General features: G+C 38.5%; 1 protein-coding gene across 1 annotated transcript; it reads right to left on the bottom strand.

Annotated features, from left to right (window-relative positions):
- Positions 1-1,164: 1,164 nt before the first annotated feature.
- RAMP2 (receptor activity modifying protein 2) lies at positions 1,165-12,115 on the bottom strand. Its single transcript, XM_087945791.1, has 4 exons — positions 11,939-12,115; positions 9,278-9,376; positions 7,281-7,383; positions 1,165-3,608 (listed from the first exon to the last, which is right to left on the bottom strand). Exons 1-4 carry the CDS (start codon positions 12,012-12,014, stop codon positions 3,353-3,355), a joined length of 534 nt encoding a protein of 177 aa, XP_087801917.1. The 5' UTR covers positions 12,015-12,115; the 3' UTR covers positions 1,165-3,352.
- Positions 12,116-14,234: the final 2,119 nt, after the last annotated feature.

The raw sequence follows: 14,234 nt of genomic DNA, 5'->3' as shown, positions 1-14,234 counted from the left end.
ATATGCCCTATACTGTTCCGCATCTATATTAAACCGTGTAAACTATTTACAGCTTTGGCCTGGGTTACCAAACTCTCCTGCTTTTTGCTATCTAACTTTAGTGTTCCTGAATCATACCTAAGTTTGATAATGGACTGGATGAAAGAGACCAAACTGAAATTAGATCCAATGAAAATAGAACAGCTTTTATAGAAAATAGAATTGGGATTTAACCTATTCTGGATGAGGTTCCATTTTCCCTGGAAAAATAGGTTCACTTTCTCACTATCTCTTGACCTTAGAGAGTCATTGGCTACATAGCACAACTATACAAAAAATGACATTTGAATCTATCTTGGTAGCTATACCCTTGATTTAGTCAAACATTATTAATATCTCAGTTATGCCCTGAATTAAGTGCAATGTGCTTTATGTGGAACCTCCCTGAAAAGCATTTAACAGTTGCAAGTGATACAAAATTTGGCATTTAGCCTCTAGATTGGTACAAGATATAGAAATTATGTGATACATATACTGAAATATGTGTAGTAGTTACTAGTTGCTTGCAATCATAATTTCATGCACATGTTAATTTCTACACAGGCAGCTTTTGGCATCTCATGCTAACCCATGTAACATTGCTACTCTGTGAACTGCACTTTTACAAGATTGCCTTTTTCTCGTTTCTGCTCAACCCCAAAGAGGGCATGCTCCTAAGGGAGAGGGCATGATTTGTGTCCCTTCTGTTAAACAATGTCTTGTGCAAAAGCTTCCCCCCAGAAATCTAGGTATTCCTAACAAAATTGGCCTTTCTCCAGGGCATTGGAACAGGAGATAGGACAAGCCCTTTTATTGACATGATTGGAAAATGTCATTTATCTAGAGTGTCATACGTGGATTATTGGTTTAATTGTTGGATTTTAAACATTGTACACAGCTCAGAATCACTGTTGTGGGATGGGTGGCCTGAAAATGTTACTTTTCTATTTAATTAAAACATTAGTAGAAATGAAAATCAAGCAGTACTCTAATTAGTATATTCTATGTTTATTTTATCTGAAATATTAATAAATCACTGCACTGTCCCTCAGATGCTTGAGATGGTATACAAAATGAAAAAGAACAAAACTAGACTAAAGTGAATACATTGCCGTAATAAGAAAGCACTTTTTAAGACAAAGAGACTTTAACAGAATACCATAATTTTTATTACCATTTGAAGCACAAAAAGAGAAATTATTCCCAATGAAAGGATTATACAGAAAGAATACTTATTAGCAACTCCTGACTACATGCAAAATAAAACTACTTAAAATCAGTGGTTTTTCTGCAGTTTCAGTTATAGGGTATCTGTAACATGACATGGAAACATTTTCTGACATTGAGATCTATTTTAATTAGTTATTTCCTTTCAGTTTTCATTTCTTTATCATACATAGTATTATGAACACCGAAAGAAAAAAGCTACACAAAAAGAATAATCAAATGTTTACTTCTAAGAAAACATGAATGAAGACAACTATATGTGTCCCAGGAAAACAATCATGATAAATGAATGAATGTCTAGTAAAACTGCCCAGTTTATCCATCTGCTGATCTGTTGTATCTGTTGTTCTACTTCAGTAATTTCTGCATGTCACTCATTTGGGGACCAGGATATTTCAACTTGAGAACTCTTCAAAAAAGGAATCACTACAGAGGTTATCAAGGTGAAAAATAAGGCATTGAAGAACCATAGAAGTTGTTTCTTACATCTTCAATCCCCCCAAAATATTGAACATAGCTTTTTAGCTGATCTAAACATGTTCCTTTGCAGTACACATAATGGAAAGGAAGTTGCTTTTATGAAAAAGTATATAGCTTCTAGAGCCGGGGTTGGCAACTTGCTGCTCTGGAGCCACATGTGGCTCTTTTGGCCCTCTGCTGTGGCTCCCACCACTGGCTGGCCCCTCCCCTCCCCGTCACTCCTTGCCTGGCCTGAGAAGGCAAGGGTGATGGCGGGGGATGGAGACTCACTCCATATTCCAGAGCAGGAGGTGATTGGGTGGGAGTGAGTGATGTTGAGTTGGCCACACCCATCCAGTCACACCAGTTCTTAAATTATTGGCTCCCAGTGCTTTCTTTTCTGTGGGAAATGGATCCAAATGGCTCTTCGAGTGTTTAAGGTTGCAGATTCCTTTCTAGAGTTTATGTTAGAGTGCCATGGTCAGGCACTAGTATTATGTTGTTGGGGTTTGTTAAAACCAATGTTGCCAGTAAAATGTTGGAGAGAAAAAAGTAAGAGGATGCAAGGAGGAAGTTAATAGTGAAAGAGCCAATATCTCTAGTTTGTCTCAATAGCACTATGCTACTAGAAAAAGGTAATGGCATTGTATTTTTAAAATAGTTACAAGAGTATCACACAATAGGCCAAAATGTGACCATGTTGAACTCTTCTAGGCTGTCATTTCTACTATTTGTTCACTATTTAATTAACTTTTGTTATGAATGTCCCTAAACTTTCGGTTTGTTTTCTTGATCCATTTGGCATATATTTTTGGTATTTTCTTTCGATTCCATCTTGCTGAAGGAGAGAAATGCAGCTTTATGTAATCCCATGGTGTTATCTTGGACATCTGCATCTCCTGCACATTGAGCAAATGTTTGGGTCGAAGTAAGTAGAGTAAGTGAAACTTGTAACTGAAAAGAGGACAGTGAGGGAAGATGCCATTTCATCTCCAGTTAGTCTAGATTACTTACAAAAAGAAGTCCACATTTGGGATAGCCAGAGCTTGCCCACAGAGGGAGAAAGACAAGGGACATATCCTAACACTTTGCCTATGTGGAAATACCCTATTTTATAGGGCATTACCATCTGACATTTGTAAGTGTTGGATGAGAAAGTGTTGTGTGGAAAGACAAAGATATCAGTTTGTAAAAAGAAGGGCACATGGGCACTTACCATTTTCTTTCTAACGGAAAAAACATTCATATACAGTATATTTGACTTATCTCTATCACCCTAAAATTTTTCACTGCCGTAGTGTCTCACAATAAATGATTCTGTAAAGAGTCTAGGGAGTTCTCACTAAGAATTTTCAATAACCCAATTTATCTATAGTTCCCATAATTTGTTTGGAATAAAATAGGCAGTAATGTTAAATCAGATTATAACGGAGGCATACGTACATCGCATTTGCTTTGGTGATGGAGTTTGGTTTTGTTCTTTCTATGACCTTTCTTTTAGTACAAAGTGCCTTCATACAGCACTTCAATCAATAGTCTCCAGTGCAATGGCTCATGCTAGATAATGTTCTTACACTGGGTAGGGTGAATTTCATAATTGAATGTTGTAAATACACTGCTTTGACCATCACCTCATAAAGATTGGGACTCACAATTGCATCTCACCATCTTTGCTCTTCAACACAACAAGAGCAACCAAGAAAGGAATAATGCAGATGGGGGTCATGATGAGAGCCAGCAAAATATTTTCAGGAGGGTCCTGGAGAGGTTGATTCTGCAGGGTACAATTGAAGAAGTAGTCATGGTGGCTGATGATGATGTATTCCTCAGCCATGGAATTGGGGTAGTTAAGGTCCAGTTTATCAGCTTCATTTTCGAGGCATTTTCTCAGGTGACTGTATGGCCTATAAAGATAGTCAAGAGTCAAGGAAACAAAATAATTAGTAGTATAAGCAAGATACTCAGAAAAAAAGTTGGTCCATTTAGACCAGTGGTTCCCAAACTTTTTCAGTCCACCTCCCCCTTGGTGCTGCAAACTCATCCTCTATGACCTCCAACCAGGGGTGGGATTCAAATTTCTGTGGGCGTGGCCTAATTTGAGGGTGTGGTTTGCTGGTAACGTGATTGGGTGGGCATAGCTTGCTGGTCACATGACTGGGTGGGCATGGCTTGCTGGTCACGTGACTGGTGGCGTGGCTTGCTAGTCACATGACTGGGTGAGTGTGGTTGGGTGACTGGCAAACCAAATACAAATGGTCCTCACTTAATGGCCGGTTGCTTAGCAAGTGTTCTAATTTATGACTGGCCTCCCCAGAACTACTTGACCTGTTTTTGGAGTTTTGACAGCCATGCACACACATATACACATACTCCCTTCCAACACTGCTGGAGCAGGTCATTGGACTAGAACCGGCAAAGCATCTCTGATTAGATTCTAGTAATGAATAAAATCTAATCAGAGATGCTTTGCCGATTCTTGTTGATTTATTTTATTTGTATTTCTTTATTTTATGTTGCTGAATTGCATTGACATGTGTGTCCCTTCTTGTGCACAACCCAGAAGCTTTTGTGATTCTTTGCAGCAAAAATCCCCCCTCTTTCTTTGTTCCTTTTTCTTTCTTTCCCTTTTCTCTTTCTCTTCTTCCTTCTCTCTCTCTCTCTCACTCTCTCTCTTTCTTCTCTTTTTCCCTCTCTCAGACTCACCCCATTGACTTCGTGCACAGCTCCGTTCGGACTTGCTTGGGGCAGGTGCCTCCAGTGCAAGGGGCTCAATGGGGTGGAACGCGGCGATGGCAGGATGTTTGAAAAGGAGAGCAAAGCCCCTCTGGCTTTACTCTCCTGTTCCCAACGCTGCGTTCGGGGCGACGCCCCACCACCCCAAATACGGCGGCAGTGGGATATTTGAAAAGAAGAGCAAAACTACTCTGGCTTTGCTCTCCTGTTCCCAACGCTGCGTTCGGGGCGGAGCTCCTTGCACCAGAGCGTGCAATTCAATAGGATGATCCTGCAGGGCCTTGCTTCAAACGCAGCGGCAGTGGGATTTTTTTCTCACCCCTGAATTGTGCCCTGCCGCTCACCTCCAGTGCCCCCCTGCCGCCTCCTAGCGCCCCCCTGCTTTCAGCACCCCCCCTAAGGCATCCCATTGCCCCCCAGGGGGCGGTACCGCCCACTTTGGGAACCACTGATTTAGACCTACTCTCCAAAATTAGAGAATGAGAAATAATTGCATGCACATGAGTGAACATATACAGGCATGTAGACCCCGTGCCTATACATGTTCTCTCTTATCGAATGTAAAAAACAAGAAAACATACCAATCAAGTATGTGGGAAATGAGGGAGGAATGATCTGTATATTTCTTCACATTTCTTCAAAATGCATTGGGACTTGCAATAATAATACATCTTTTGTTTTCATATTTTTCCCATTTAATGTGGTCAAATATCTTATGATCAAAAATGTATGCATCCACGGTGTATAGGTTTTTGGGAATGTTTTAAATATATATATATATTTATTTAAACAATTTATGTAGCCTCCTATCTCACAAAAGTTATTTTGGGAAACATACTGTTAACAAAAACATGTTAAAAGTCACAAACACGGCACAACCCATTCAAAACCCCAACATTGGTACTATTTTTATTCTAGCAAGTATAATAAAAGGATCTTTCTAAGTCTGAATGTACTTGTCTCTCCCTCCCTTTATCTGTACATGAACTAGGGAGGGGCTCATTTGAGACAATTTCTCAAGTTATTTTCTTGGCCCAAACTCAGCGCCTTTTATCTGTGTATTGGCTTGGTAGCAGGTCTTCCTCTTGCCTTCAAAGCCCTCTGCTCTGTACATCAACTAGCATTAGCCAGCAATGCTAACAAGCATCCAGCCCAAACGCCTGGGAGAGCAGCCAGGTCTTCAATCCTTAAAAAAAGCTAACAAGGTTAGGGCCATTCAAATCTCCAGAGGGGTGCTGTTTCATAGGGCAGCTGCTGTCATAGAGAATGCATGATCCCAGGTCCAACAAGATGACAATGTTTAATAGAAATGATATTGCTTATGTTTTTAATATGAATCAGGACAGGTTTTTTGTGAGTTTTAAAGAAATATTTCTAAAATATTCAGATTTCAATATCAAAATTCAGAACTTCAGCTTGCAATGTCTTTTTTTGTCTCCACATACTTACTAGCCAGAAAATGTGGTTATTATTTTGTTTTACCCAATGTCACAGGACCTACAGTTATACTTGCTCTATATTGTAAGCCCTGTTACATTTTAGGATTATAGTTTTCAAAATAATGAAAACATGGTTAGTTCTTTTGGTCTTGAGGAATCAACCCAAGAAAGAGGGAGTATCCCAAGGAAAAAATATCAGTAAACTATTAAAAGTAAGCAGTAAAATACTGCGGTAAACCTCAGCCCCATGAGTCAGATAGTAAGCTACTCTATAGTAGGTACTTCAACTGCCATTAAAATTATTTTAGAATCCAACATTTCATCTTTTCTTCAGCAAAAGATGAAAAGATACAAACAGAACACAACCTATTAAAATTCCCATTTTTAATCCCCACTATTTTTATTTTAACAAGCATTATAACAGAATCTTTCTAAGTCTGAATGTGCTTACATTCAGTTAGATTAGTTTGGTACAAACTAATCTTTTACCAAAAAAGAGACAGACCTGGATAGGTTTGGCTTATTCTTAGAAAAAAAATCCTTTTTACCACTCATTTTGAATAGAACAGAGATGGCCAAAAACGCCTGTGAAACCAGGACAAAAAATGGACAGGACAGGTGTCAGCTTCCCATGTAGACCAGACAGGAAATATGAACAGATGAATTCTTTATTGCGATACTATATTAACATAATCTTCCAAGTCTGAAGGTACATATTTCCCACTGTCTTTTTTTTTACTGCTGGATTAGGTAAGATAGATCTTTTATATGATTCCTTCTCTGTCTGTTGCTCAGCTGTGGACTCCTCTCCCTTTTATCTGATGGTTCCCTAAGCAGCACTTCTTTCCCTCGTTTTCCAAGGTCATTCTCACATTTCATTATTGCATGCTACCTAATCTCACTAATTCCAGTTAAACCTAATTATGATTAATTCAGCCTGAATGCCACAAATTAATTCTGAAATGACTGACTTGCTTACAAAAAAATAGTATATAAATATCTGAAATTAGAAAATATAATACATTGAAGGTAGTGCATGTTTCATGATTATAACTGGGATTGGAAATTTGGCCATTAAGTGAAATGGTTGCCAAGTGAAACTATGACTGTGCTTATGATCTTACTTCAACTTTTTTCAACTTTCCTTGACCTGTGAAGGTCATAAATGTGACAAATGGTCATAAAGTTACATTATCATCACTCTAACAAATGGGAATGGCTGCTAATCAAGGCTGTTGTTAAATGAGGATTATCTCTACAATATAATTTAAGAAAGTATCTTCATGTTCTCCTGATACAAATAATATGAAAGTTTATTATGGTAAAATCATACAACCTTCTTCCTCATTTAGATCGCAAGCCTACCCTTTCCCATGGTCAGTAAAAGGTGAAACTCTGCAATACCTGCGAATAATCTTCCAATCACACCAATATGTTTTGCTGATATTGGCCATCTGCTCAGTAAACAAATCCCAACACTGTCTGGTACGGTATTGGTATATCAAATCTAGAATGGAAAAGAAATAAAATATAAGAAATTACTCTGAGGTGTGAGATAGAAAGAAATCTACCTGGATCATCTACTGCTAGAAGCCTCTGAGGAACTGAGAAAGGTGTTTAGTAGAAATTCTGATCTATTCCCAATCAAAACTAACAAACAATCACCAAGTTCCCCTTCTGATTTGACTCAGGCAAGAAGAATTACAGACCTCTCTTTACAAACATTGAAGGCTATTTATTACTTTATTTCATCAGACAGCACATTTCTACAAAGCAGTTGGAAGCAAACTAATTGTGCATCTTTTTTCAATATATCTTTTCAATTTTAATTTAAGCTTTCAAAATGACCTTAGGCAATAAATTTGTAAGAGTTTCAGATTTCCCCAAGATTACCAGAAAGGAGAGGAATGGAGCTGCAACTGGACTCTACCAAAGACAATTATTCCAGACAGAATAAGTTTGGATGATTGTAACAATTGTGGTAAAGAAGGAAAAGAATGATGACTGAATCCCTTGCTATAAAGAATTCTTGAGGAAATAACTCTCTGGTTTGGGATTCAAGGGATCATAGGAACAATATTTTGAGGAAAAACTCTGACATTGGGAGAAATCTAGTATCAGATTTTCCCCTTTATTTTGTTGCCAGTTTCCAAGTAATCTTTTCTGAGAACAGCACTGCCAACCTCATCATTGCACTATTGTGACGCAAGCTGTCTCTTTTATATATGTGTCATTGACAAGGGGTGTACAAGGGGTAGAACTAGCATTGCGTCAGTATAGTTCTGCTTTTATCAGTTGCCTTTTGCAGAGGCCTCTGGGGGGTGGGCATCAATATTTTCTCATTCCTTCATTTTAAGAGTATTTCATAGCAATAAATACTTCAAGAATAAAAGTATAATCTCAAAATTCAAAGACACTTTGTTTGCATCTTAGAGAGGCTCTATCAGTTTTAAGTTCCTGTAGGTTCTTAGAAAGAAATTAACATGCCCATTGTTGGGAGGCAAATTGTATCAATTAATTAAAAGTACTTTATAAAAAGAAATAATGATATGTGAAGACATTTGCAAATTTTCAAGTTCCCAGTGTATTGTGTAAATACTTCCCCCTCATTAGGTACAATGTGAGGACTATTACAGGTGGCAGGTGTTAAAAACAACTCTGGCAGGATCAGTTCATTTCTCTTGAACCACCCTGCTCATTCTTTCTATTAGGGTCTAGAACTGCACAAGCTATTCACTGCCATATGCTTTCTAAATGGATGTGCTTTTCTCCAGGTAGAATAGAATATATTCCTAAGCACTGAAATAAAATTCAATATACCACCCTATCAGTTTCTGGACATGAAAGAAGAAAGAAGCAAATCAACACAAATGAACTACATGGGTAAACCCATGGTTTCTCTGAAAATAATATTTTTTTGTTTTAACATTAGGATACTAAGATATTAGCAGAATTCCCATCAAAATTGGCAATTTATCAGAAGGGTCCATTAAATTAAAGGTCTATCTAGCCCAGCATCCTGTTTTTCTAACACAAGAAAGCCCCCGTATAGAATCTGGCAGCCCACCCACCCACCCCCCATCACTGGCATGTGGCTTCTGATCTTGGAGGGTAAAAAAGAAACTTGCCAGGATAAATAACGTGTCATGATTAATAGCTATTTAAAGTTTCATCCTTCTTAATCTTTCCAAAAGTTTTTCAGATCAGTGCCCATTGCCACATTTTATAGGTGCAGATTTCTTAGTTCAGCCCTCTGCTATCTAAAATAAGCAAAGCTATCCAAATAAGATTAATTTCTTCCTCCATTCTATGTCATGGGATAAACCTGGATTCTAGCACTATAAGAAAACCTTTACACAATTTTTTTAGCATCAATTCATCCCATTTCATTTGTAGCTTACCTTTAATTTCCTGAAGTGTAAGATTTAGACTTTTTAAAGAGAAGGTACCATTTTGGGGAGGTACTGTTGTCCCAGAATAACCATGAATTGTAATAGCCACTATAATTGAGAGAAAATGGAGACGATGTAAAAATAACCTCAGGAAAAATTCCAACTATGAGAAATTTACAATTAAGGAGAAGTCCAGACTTACTGAAACCACTGGGGATGGGAAGAAAATTTTATTAAAAATTTAAGACAGGTTAAGGGCAAAATCAGAAACAAGTTTGGAATTTTCAGTTGGGGTAATAATTTTATTTATTTATTTTATTTGTCAAAAGCTTACCATACAACAAAAACAAGAATAAACATAAGTTTAAATACAAGAAATAGGAATTAATAATTGGGGACAATAGGACAGGGATGGTAGGCATGATTGTGCGCTTCTGCACACCCCTTACAGATCTCTTAGGAATGGGGTGAGGTCAATAGAGGTTAGTTTGAGGGGGTTTGAGTAGGTGACAACAGAATTAGATAGTGAGTTCCAGACATTGACCACTCTGTTGCTGAAATCATACTTCCTACAATTGAGTTTGGAGTGGTTTACATTTAGTTTATATCTGTTGTGTGCTCTTGTGTTATTGTGGTTAAATCTGAAATATTCATTAATTGGTAAGACATTGTAACATATGATTTTATATACTATACTTAAGTCCAATCTTAGTCGGCGTAGTTCAAAATTGTCTAAGCCTAGAATCTCAAGTCTGGTGCTGTAGGGTATTTTGTTGCGAACAGAGGAATGTAGTACTCTTCTGGTAAAATACTTCTGGACTCGCTCAATTGTATTTATGTCTGTTATACAGTGCGGATTTCAGACAGCAGAGCTGAATTCAAGTATTGGTCTAGCAAAGGTTTTGAATGCCCTAGTTTGCAAATCAGTGTTACCAAAGGAGAAGTTTCATAAAATTAAATAATAATGGGGAGCAGAATCCCACCCCAGAGAAAACATTAACTATAACCATCCTCTCTTCTCTCTTCTCTACCTGAGATAGCCTTTACCTTAATTTGCTTTGTGCTGTTGGATGTCATTGTATGATTTTAACTTCAAATCCTCAGTCAATATCTTCATTACAAATAGCCCAACATAGACATAAATATGTTCAGTTTTCCAAGACTTAACTAATTAAAATAAGGCCACAAAAAGTGGGGAAAGGAAAATGGGACAAAAACCACATTTAATACTGATTCTTTGAAGCATGCATTGTTGGATCATATAGTAAAGTAGAGGAGGAGATGCAGAATTGAATAAAGTAGGTTTTCAAAAATTAAGGGGTTTCCCCCCCACCAAAAAAAATAAGGTGTAACTAGCATTCTATATGTTGTATGGACTTCTCCAATCTTTTTAAGCCTCTGACCATATTGTCCTTAACATACATTTTAAAACATTGAACTTATTTGTTATGATTTTTGACATATTGGCCCTAATAAAGACATACCTGACTCTGGGTTTGGAAACTTTGTCAGTGGGACAAAATAGTTTGCTTTGTGCCATATTACCTAACCCACTGATTTTTGCCCCAGTGAGACATATACAACTTATCTGTGTTTGAGGAATTGCTATAATGAAAAGCAAGATCTTGTGTTGAGGTTCTGCATAACTCTCTAAAAGGTATTTATTTGCTGTTTTTTACATTCTCCCCACAGTAACATGTAGCAGTTGTCAGATTTGAAACCATGAAGCATATCATTTGGATTACTTCTTTGTGCCATTCTGAATATATCAGATCTATAAGCAAAATACATCTGGTCTCTACTTTTGACAAACTGTAGTTTGGATCCCATAGGTTGATCTCTAAGAAGAATTAGGAGAATCAGTAAATGGATCTGGCCAGCAACAGGGGTCCTTTATCCCTTCACATCCGTATGTAGGAAAGTGTATCTCTCCTGCACAATGTCAAATCATTTTTAACAGGAAACCAATGTAGCCTTCCATGTATGTCTCCATGCTACACTAAAACAAACTACCTATTTCTTTCATTTCTTCTCTGAAATCATTGCAAGCAAAAAGAAAGGAAGAAGGAGAAAGAGCCACAAGTATTTCACGAGACACTCTGGTTCATTCCCACTTCAGCCAGGGTCAGAATGCAAGTGGCTTCACAAATTCTGCCAAAGGCTTCATACAATTTGGATACAGAGAAGTTCGGCCTATCAAAGGCTGGCATTCTTCCTGTGGAGGAATGGAGGAGTATAAGCAAAACTGAAGGGAGGGGAAAGAGCGCATCTCAATCCTTAGGATTTTATATCTGTAAAATAACCTCATTGGTTCTTTGAGGCAGAAAAAAAAAATACTGATGATGTGGAATCAGGGGAAACAATGGAGAAATAATTAAATAAGTTGGGTGGGGCACATGCAGAGAGCAGAAGGCAAGGCAAGGCCTACGTTACGGACCTCTTTCAGGTAAGAAGCAGGATCACAGAAAGATCTGAGCCTTGGATTCCAAAGTCGAATCATCCCCTCGGTATTCCCTAAAATGTCCTTCCAACCTGTCTGAGATGAACTGCCTGGGTGAGGACCCTCATTTTTCTTGCCAGTCCAGAGACTAAAGCTACTATGACCTCTCCAGTACCTCACTGACCCAAGCATCCTGTGCCATATCTTACCGAACCTGGAGAACCACTTACCTGTGGAAATCAGCAGAAGTAGTCTCAAGAGCAGAGCATGGCCATCCATCTTGTACAGCCTGCCACTCTGAGGCATAGGCAGTCTGCTTCTGTCCTGTCACCAGCTTGAGATTTGAATCAGAATAACAGGAAGCACCTCCTTTCCTCTTACGGGGCTAGTAGTGAGAGTGCAGGAGACATGTGAAAAATGAGATTCAGGAGCAAGCCCTGCTCCCGGGGGCTTTGCTTCAGTGAGACTAACTTCTCCTTTCCAGTTCTCCACCCATTCAGAATTACCAGAACCTCTGTAACCCGGGGACGGCCATCTCAGGTCACCCTGCCTGCCAGCAACAGAGTGCCGTTCGCAGCCCTGCAGCTTTACAAGGCCCAGGGTGCCTCAACTTGGCAATTTTTTATTCACTCAGTCAACTTGGTTGTGAAATCCAAGAGAAAGCTCCAAATGGGCAATCGGGGCAGAGGGAAGAGCAGGGAACGTCAAGCTGTTGGAAGCAGACACTGCCTCCCTCCCTATGCAAAACCAGACCCGGGACAGACAGCCCTAAGGCAGTGTTAACATCTGCACTGCTCAACTAACTTATGTATTAGCAAGAATTAAAATATGCCACAAAGAAAAACTGCAAAAATGTGCTTCGATCTTAAACATTAAGACCAAGAAAAAGGAATGAATCCAGCTCAGGAAAAGGGGGGGAATGAGGAAGAGATGGTCTCTCCCTCCCTCCCCGCTCTCCCCCTCTCCCTCCCTCTCTCTCTCTCTCTCTCCCTCCCTCCTTCCCTCTCTCTCCTCTCTCTCTCTATATATATATCTAACAACTGGTAGAGAGTGTGGGAAAGATGTTATATGGTAGCCATTTGAGTATTTTGGCATAAATACATAACAGTATGATGAAATGCTCACTTGTATAATGATTTACTGAACAATTTCAGACCCAGAGTGGCCTTAATCTATAAAATAAACAATTTCAGAACAGCAAAACACCTCAACATCAAAACTGGATGCAGTATTCCAAGTGTGGTCTTGCCAGTGTAGTATAAAGCAGTATGAACACTTAACATGATCTTGATATTATCCTTCTGTTGATGCAACCTAAGATGCATTGATTTTTTTGGTAGTTGCAACACACTGCCGATTCATATTTAAATGGCTGTCTATAAGATAGTGGTCCCCAACCTTTCTGGCTCCATGGACTGGCAACAGTGCCAGCAGCGGTGGAGCAGCAGTAGTGGCGGGGATGCCTAAATATAAGGCCTTCATTTTCTCACCACAGAATTGCATTTCATCAGTATTCAAGTCTATCAAGACCCTTTTTGATTTTGAGCTTATCTCCTAAAGTGTTGGTTATTCCCCCCAGCTTGGTGTCATCTGCAAATTTAATGAGGTCCCTTTCTATCCCCTTGTCCAAATCATTTATGAAGATTTTGAGGACAGCAGACAGAACCTTAAGGTACTTCACTGCTTTCTTCCCTCCGCGTAGATGTAGTTCCACCAGGGGTACAAGTTGAGTGCGGTTAGTCAGCCATTTAAGAATCCATCTCGTGGTGATGCTGTCTATCCCACATAGACTGTATTTCATTAGTTTTATTTTTTTTTAAAAAAAAAATTCCTTTTCTACAATATGATCCTTATTTCCAAGTAACAAGTTTATCATGAAAACAGCACCAGTTGATTACATTTTATTTCTGTAATGCTTATATGGTTTAAAAACAGAACTGCTTATAGCAAAATTAATGAATATTGTTGTTATTGGTGGTGGTGGTAGTGATGAGCAAAAGCAGGTATAAATCACGGAAATCTTAGCTCTGTGTTTTATAACTGAAGTAATATATCTTGGCATATACTATCCCAGTATTTTTCTCTGGGGCAACTTTAACATATAAACTTATTTGTTCCCAGGTCCTATTGGTTTCTACAGCCTGGCAAAATCTGTGCCAGCTAGAAACAATTCTCTAGGATTATCTTGACAGAGGATTTTCCTTATACTTTTTGACAAAGCTCCTTTAAATAGATACTTGGAAATCAGTGTGTGTGAGAGAGAGAGGTGGGGGGGGGGGAGAGAGAATGAGTTACTGACATAAAAGCACATGAATTTTTAGAATTCATATTTCTAGAAATAACCAAGCAAACCTTGGTTTAAGAACACTTGTTTTGAGTGTTCAAAACTTTATTCACTATAAAACATCACATACAGAAACAATGACTAATTGACTAATAATTCCTTTTTGAATTAACATTAATATACATAAGCCACCTATTTCATCACAGTTCTTTCCAAATATGCTGGGCTTTGACTCCCATGAT

The sequence above is a fragment of the Notechis scutatus genome, chromosome Z (assembly GCF_049901735.1).
Source record: "Notechis scutatus isolate UNSWTSFEM ecotype Mainland chromosome Z, rNotScu1.2, whole genome shotgun sequence".
NCBI classification, from domain to species: domain Eukaryota; kingdom Metazoa; phylum Chordata; class Lepidosauria; order Squamata; family Elapidae; genus Notechis; species Notechis scutatus.
This window is presented reverse-complemented; position numbering and strand designations above follow the sequence as displayed.